Genomic DNA, 7,366 nt, shown 5'->3' with positions numbered 1-7,366 from the left:
CAAACACACACAGCCTCTGTATGCATTTTATTTTCTATGACTGAACTGTTACTGTTATACAGTACATAGCAACCTAAAGGGTGTCTCAGCTGTACTCACTTTACCACCTTGTATAATTCTTAAAATGCTATGTAATCCTTTTAACATTCATGTTAGAAAATATATCCATTAATAAGACAGCTGAAATATCACAAATACCATTTTTTGACAGAATTTGCGTAGAATATGTGTAAATATGAGTTTTATCCTATTATCATAACTCTGTACAACTAAACATAATGTGAAGCAATAGGACACCAATCCGGGTGATACACTGTGTCTCAACCGCACCCCACTGACATGCTCGCACATTTCTCTAGATTATGAAAAGACCTTGCATGGCACAATGTCATAAAATATGTCTATTTTTAGAGCACAGAGTGACGTTTGCAATGATATATGTTAAGTTTAACAATCATAAAAGATGAATAAGCTATTAATTGTGGAAGGGACATGGTGAAATGAAAATCTCATCTTGGAAAGAAAAAAAAAAAAACTTTTGGGGAGTGGAAAGACGCACATATTTCAAATTTCCCACGATCAAAGAGAACACTAAAACACATGTGTGGAGCAAAAATCACTACTCGGGGTTCTTGTGTACACAAGTTATTTAAGGTGTTTCAACTGTACACATGTCTCAAATGTACTCAGTCTACCCTATTTGTATTAGAGCTTTAAATGCTTTGCTTGCTGGAGTCATGTTTGTTTTTATGAAACGTTAAGAATATTATTATTATTATTATTATTTTTTATGAAACAGTGGGAGTCTCTGCCGTTATAAAGCACCTCCTTACTGTTTACTGGATCATTGTGCAATTGGTCCCATAGATTACAGCTCATCTCATTGGTCAACAGGCTCAGGATCAAACCACACACATACTCGCGCACCTTCGCTCTCCTTCCTACACCGCTGCAGATGGAGGACGCGGCGCTTCGTGTTGGAACAAGACGATAGTTTCCCATTTCAAGTCGCTGGAATCTGTCAGAGCTGAACAGAATGAAGCGCAGACTGTAGTGTTTGCGTCAGGCGCGTTATTCTCCATCGCAGTGCATCCAGAGTTGAGGACAGGCGCACTTGTCCGCTGTGGCTCGGACTCTATATGGAGAGATGTCGGAATGGCTTGCACCAGGAGAACCAAAACTTTGGTGTCTACGTGTGTGATACTAAGTGGCATGACCAACATAGTGTGTCTTTTGTACGTCGGATGGGTGACTAATTACATCGCTAATGTGTACATCAAAGTGCCGATGCCTGTCCCAGCCAAAAAGTTGGACGGCGACAGGAAAGGAGAAACTCTGCGGATTATAGAGCGACTGGATCGGCTGGAGAATGTAGTTAATCAGCACATACAAGGTATGTTTAATAACTGTGCGTCCAAATGTACTTTGTAAAACTATGAGAAATAGAGCTGCAAACCATAAATTCAGCACAATTCGTGTGCCAAATATGAGCTGTTATGCCACTTTCCACAAAAAGAGTACAAAATGCACCATAAGCGTATTTGTTAATAAATATTCGAGGAAGGGGTGCTTAAATATGTCTAAACATTAACATTAGAATGAATTAGATGGCATTTATAAAATAAATTCAATTTAGGCTACCGCAATAGGGAGCAAATTTGCATATGTATCCTAAATGAATCTGTTTTACAGCATGGCTAGATAATTTTGGAATATATAATACAGTAAATAGTCTAGTAAACAAAGTAATGGAAACCATATTTGATTTTTTTGTTGTTTATTTTTTTTCTTACAGTAACTTGGTTAACAGGGTTACATTTTGAGGTTGATGCAGTCAACAGTGAAAAATATAAATTAATAAATAAAAAATATAAATACAACTGACAATTAAAATAAATAAAAACTGGTCCAATAATAGGCGACAAGACCTGAGACAGGCCAAATAGCTCATAGACTAAAAATATTTTCACACCAATAAACACTATCTTATATCCCATTCATGAATTATTTTCCTATGAGAAAATGAAATACAGCTGAGAAACAGAAATTCAGCAAAAAAATATATTATGCAACTAATGATATTTTATTGCTGATGCAGAGGCACAAATTGTTGCATTTATATAGAAAAAAACCTTTCATTGCCAGTGCAACTAAATTACCACCTTCACAATGACTTACCATGGTAACCAGTTACCTGCCAAATATATTGCAATTATTGCACTAAAAAACAAAACAACAACAAAAACACATCTATATATGTCATATACTTAAACCAGTGTAAGAAGCTTTAAGCATTGTCATTTTGTGCTGTATTTACTGTTTAATAACCGTAGTTTTCATCAGAATACTGTAACGTTGCATTAGCATCATCACAAAAATAAACGACATACAATATTACAAATATTTATGACAAGTGGGCTACACCGTGCTTTGTTGTTGTGACGGTAACTGTAGTACCTTTTTGGTAGACACCTTGGTTACCATGGTAAATTTTTGTCTGCACTGTGAACAGACATGGCTTGGGGTGAGGGAAATAGCAGTTCACTGTGGAAAGTATCTTCCACTCAGGTGCTAAACAGAAAAAATCTATAGAGTTTCATCATCATGACCTGAATACCAATTGTACATTTGTCCTGTCCTGTTCGAATTAGGTTGATTGCACCTTGCCTTATTGTTAATGACACTTTTATGCAGGTGTGACCTCCAATTTGCGATCTGGCAAATTCACAAAGACCGTTGATGATTGCGAACTCCTCTTCTTCTCTCTTTGGAGACTCTTGTTTAATGAACTTGGCACTGGCTGCACATTAATTATGAAAAGAGGCTGATTGCTTCTATACAGGTAGTTTAGATCTTTCAGCACTACTTAGTACACATTTCTGTTTTTTCTATCCTCTTTTATGCATTCGTTTATTTGATACACTTTTAAAAATGAGCTTTTAAACCATTGCACAAAAGGTTCTTTATAGTGGAAAAAGGGTTCTTTAGATTGTTTAAATATTCTTTGCACTAAGAAAATAAAAATATATATTTTTTTAACTTTTTACAGAAAAGATTTTTTGGCGAATCAAAAATGCTTGTTCTATGGCATCACTGTCAAATGAACCTTTTGGAACCTTTATTTTTTAAGATTGTATGATTTAATGCTTTCAGTTACATTAAAATTTGGTTGATTGTGAATATATTGAGTGATCTTTATAATATTTATTCAAAAGTGCATGGTGGAGTCTACATCTTACAATTAGTACAGCCTAACCCACCTTCCCCAAAAAGCATTTGCCAAACAGTATGCAACAATAAAGTGTTTGTAGTTTCTCACTGTTGCGCAAGCTTTATTCCAGGTTCGTTTTCAGCTTCTTCAGAAAGCACTAATTTGTTGCAGAACTGAAAACACAAGCAATTTGCTGTTCTCTTTCTGGTTTATTAGTCTACAACAGCATGCACAGCATGATTTACCTGCTTCGCTGAATATCATAGAATACATATTTTGTGTTGCTCAAGAAAGTCTGTAATGTAATTTTATTAATGGCCTCCTTCTGTGCTTTGTTATAAAAGGCACACTTCATTGTTAGCGAGATGATTTTGTCATAGATACTAACTGGATGTATGTTGATATGGGTTGCAGACAGCCAGTGTAGCCCTCAAACCGAATCAAGGGCGCAAACAAACCTCACTGAGCTGAGAGGCAGCTACAGATGATTACTTGAGCAAACATTCCCGAGCTGCAGCCGCAGACATGTTGTGCTGTTTGGCAACGGCTGTGGGCTTCAGGAATGGACTTGGAGAGTGCGTTAGGGAGCACTTTTTAGTTATAATACATGAATTTTTTTATTGCCTGGAAGGGATTGTTAAGGTTTATCTGAGATAGGGTAGAGTGGGGGAAAACGCACCCCCACCCCCCACCCCCACTGTTTTCCCCAAAATATCCACAAGATAAAATCAAGATAATTTTTTTATTGTAACTATGGACTACGTTGACAAGAGTGATGTAGAAGTTTTCACTGGTGATGTACCGGAGAGAAAACGGATTTCACAGTAAATTATCTAGTTTTCAGCAGTAAGAAAATAAGTGTTTTAAAGCTTGTTGTTTGGTAGAACATCACAGTTATATATGATCTGAGAACAGTAGGGCCTGTAGATAGAGAGTATGTGTTATTTAATAAAAATATAATTATATTTTCAGAATGAAATAATTTTTTTTCTCAATTTTTTTTTTTTAAATTTTGTAATTTATGATTATTGATTATATATATATACATATTTCAGGTTAAAACTGACTGTACTCTGATTTTGCTCTAAATGTTTAAAGCAAATGTGAGAATCTTTGTGAGACTGGGGGGCATTTTGCTAAAAATCTAATAACATGAAAACTCTGGACATTTTTCATACTTGGTTTATAATTTATGTCATTGTCACTAAAACTATGATAACTTTTCGAACACATTTAACTTTTGTTTCCCCCACTCTACCCTACAACGGAAAACCCAAAACACTTAAACCCCAAACACCTAAAACCCAAAATGACTTTAAAAATGGCAAGAACAACTTACATTTTAACAGAATAATTCATGTAAGTGCTTTTATTAAATAGTAAGCCTTACATTTCTGCTTTTAAATCAATTGTTCCCATTGACTTACATTGTAAGTGCCTCGATGTGACTTTGATTTTTGCTCTTTGCTTTTTTTTTTTATACAAAATGAAGGAGTGTTTTTTTGTGAGTTTCAACATTATGCCACAGTTATTTTGATTGAGCTTAACTTTTATTGAATTCAGAATATTACTTTAAAGCAGCAGTTCCCAATCCCGTTCCCCGCGCTCTGCATATTTTGCATGTCTCTCTTAGTTAACACACCTGATTCAGATAACAAGCTTGTGCATAAACTGTGTTCCGATTGGGGTGGTGTGGGGGGTGAGGACTGGGATTGGGAAACGCTGCTTTAAAGGAATAGTTCACCCGAAAATTAAAAATTGCTGAAAATGTATGCTACTTCAGATATAAATGAGGAAAAGTTTAGCATCATGACAACTGCTCACCAATGGATCCTCTGCAGTGAATGGGTGCTGTCAGAATGAGAGTCCAAACAGCTGATAAAAACATCACAGTAATCCACAAGTAATCCACACAGTAATCCACAAGTAATCCACACAGTAATCCACAAGTAAAAAGATGCATTTTCGTGAGATCCAAATCTATCATTATGGCATTTTAACTTTAAAGCATTGCTTCTTGCCAAAATAACAGTCCGTAATCTATAATAATGCTTCTCCAGTGGAAAATATCTCCTATCCCTGTTGTCAACAGACATATTTGTTTAGAACTGTTTCGGACTTAACTGTTTTCGCTTAAAACAGTGCTTGATCTGAGCATATTTCTCTCCTGATTCAGATGAACTGTCTTTTTCACTGGAGAAAGCAATATTGTACAGAAGACTTGTATTTTAGCCAAAAGCAACAGTTTCAAATGAAAAATGTCCTAACGATGGATGTTTTTTACAAACACACTGCTTTTCACGTCACAAAACACTAATTGATAGACAGGAGTGGTGTGGATTACTTGTGGGTTTTTATCAGCTGTTTGGACTCTCATTCTGACGGCACCCATTCACTGCAGATGATTCACTGGTGATGAAATGTTACATTTATCCAAACCTGTTCTGATGAAGAAAAAAAAATCATATATAATTCATATATCAGTCATATATATATCTTGACTGACCTGAGGGTGAGTAAATTTTCAGCAATGTTTTTATTTTTTATTTTTGGGTGAACTGTTCCTTTAAGTACATTCATTTTCCAAAGGCAGGATGACTGTAGTACACTTTTTAGCGGTAAATCTGTAACTTATGATACAGTACTGACCACAAGGTTGTTCTAAACTTCAACATGGCAGACTTTACACTGCCTCTCTCTCTGTAGCATACAAGTGTTTTCCAGAATGAATGATTTATGTGGAAGAGGTACATGCCAGCTGTGGCTCTACCACCTGGTACAAACAGCCTGGAGGTTGGCCTGCCTGATCTCCCTGTCATCCTCAACTTGATGAAAATGCAGCATGCTTCAGCACAGCAGCTCTTTAGCGCTGTAGTGGATTTTCTGCTGAAAGCCAAAGAGAAAGAATAACAGAATCACTTAGTTCCTCTTTCAATTGTGTAGTTACATTGTGTAGAGGAGCGATGTGAAGCGAACAGATTCTCAGCTCATAACATTCTGTTTATCTGCTCTCATACCATTTGCATTTAGCTTTTATGCAAAGCACTGCACCGTGTGCAAAAACAAATCAAGAAAAGAATAAAGTATTTCATGGGAGCTCAAGGATAAAATTCTGCGGCAGATGAAGCAGGAATAGGAACTTCTGTTGCGGAATAGGAATTGAATTTTTTTTAGATCCCACTATTGATTATGACAAACACTGTTTTCTTTTAAGTAGAACTGAATAGGATTTTTTTTTTTCACTTTAATGTTGAAGTCAACATGAAATTCCACAATGTGACATGGTTTTTGAAAGTCAGTGAGGAAAAATGCAGAGCAATACATGGATTGTTGATATTGTGTATCTCTAGATCACAGGTGGTTGTTGATTATAATAACAATAAACAATAACTAATTCCTTAAATAATACAATACTATTTTGGACTTAAATACAGTAGTTAACTCATGTGCTACCACATTAATTACATTTTTTGGGGGTCACTTGACAAAACGTCATAGATTAAACATTTCCAGCTTTTATTTTATATTTTTAGAAATTATGTCAGCATATTTTATCAGTAATCATAACAACACCAACACCAATAAAAATTCCCATTATATGTGTACATGGCAATTAAATGTTAGTCAAATTGTTCAGTGGGTTTGTTGGCTAGCTTGATGAATTCTCACCATTGTTTATTCATTAGACACAAGGTCTTATTGGAACTTATTTGAGAAGTTGAGTTGTGACGGTAATGACAAGTAGCCTAGTGCCATTTTTTTGTCTGTCTTTATTCAATTTTGACATATGAATATTTATGCAGCTAATATTATTATTCAGGTTAATGTAAGAGTGTGTTAAAGAAATCTACAGATGCTTGGAAATTTAAATTTTTCTCTGATGCTTATTAAAGAATGGCCTATTTATGAACATTACCTAACTGCTGTGTAGGAATGTATGTTGTGGAATGGTTTGATGGCAGCATGATCTAAGAAGAGTCAAACAGATGACACAGTCTCCGAGGACTGCGTTTGCTTCTTTGAGAAGCTGTGATTTCTCATTTCCTCTCATCCTCCGCTCCCTATGAGTCTCCTCTAATAAGCAGCGGGTTGGGGTTAATTACCTCAACAGAAAGGCATGGAAACGCAGACGAGATGTTGTACTTGGCACCCCTC

At 35.7% G+C, this 7,366-nt stretch overlaps 1 protein-coding gene across 1 annotated transcript in view; it reads left to right on the top strand.

The window, feature by feature from the left end:
- Window positions 1-891: 891 nt before the first annotated feature.
- LOC306876043 (polypeptide N-acetylgalactosaminyltransferase 18-like) overlaps window positions 892-7,366 on the top strand; it is a 132,943-nt gene continuing 126,468 nt past the window's right edge. Inside the window, exon 1 of the mRNA XM_079426940.1 lies at window positions 892-1,393. Within this exon, the coding sequence (XP_079283066.1) occupies window positions 1,156-1,393 (238 nt within the window). The 5' untranslated portion in view covers window positions 892-1,155. The remainder of the gene's footprint in view (window positions 1,394-7,366) is intronic.

This window comes from Barbus barbus, assembly GCF_936440315.1.
Source record: "Barbus barbus genome assembly, chromosome: 1".
Taxonomy (NCBI): domain Eukaryota; kingdom Metazoa; phylum Chordata; class Actinopteri; order Cypriniformes; family Cyprinidae; genus Barbus; species Barbus barbus.
The sequence above is the reverse complement of the archived record's forward strand: the minus strand, read 5'-3'. Positions and strand labels throughout refer to the sequence as shown.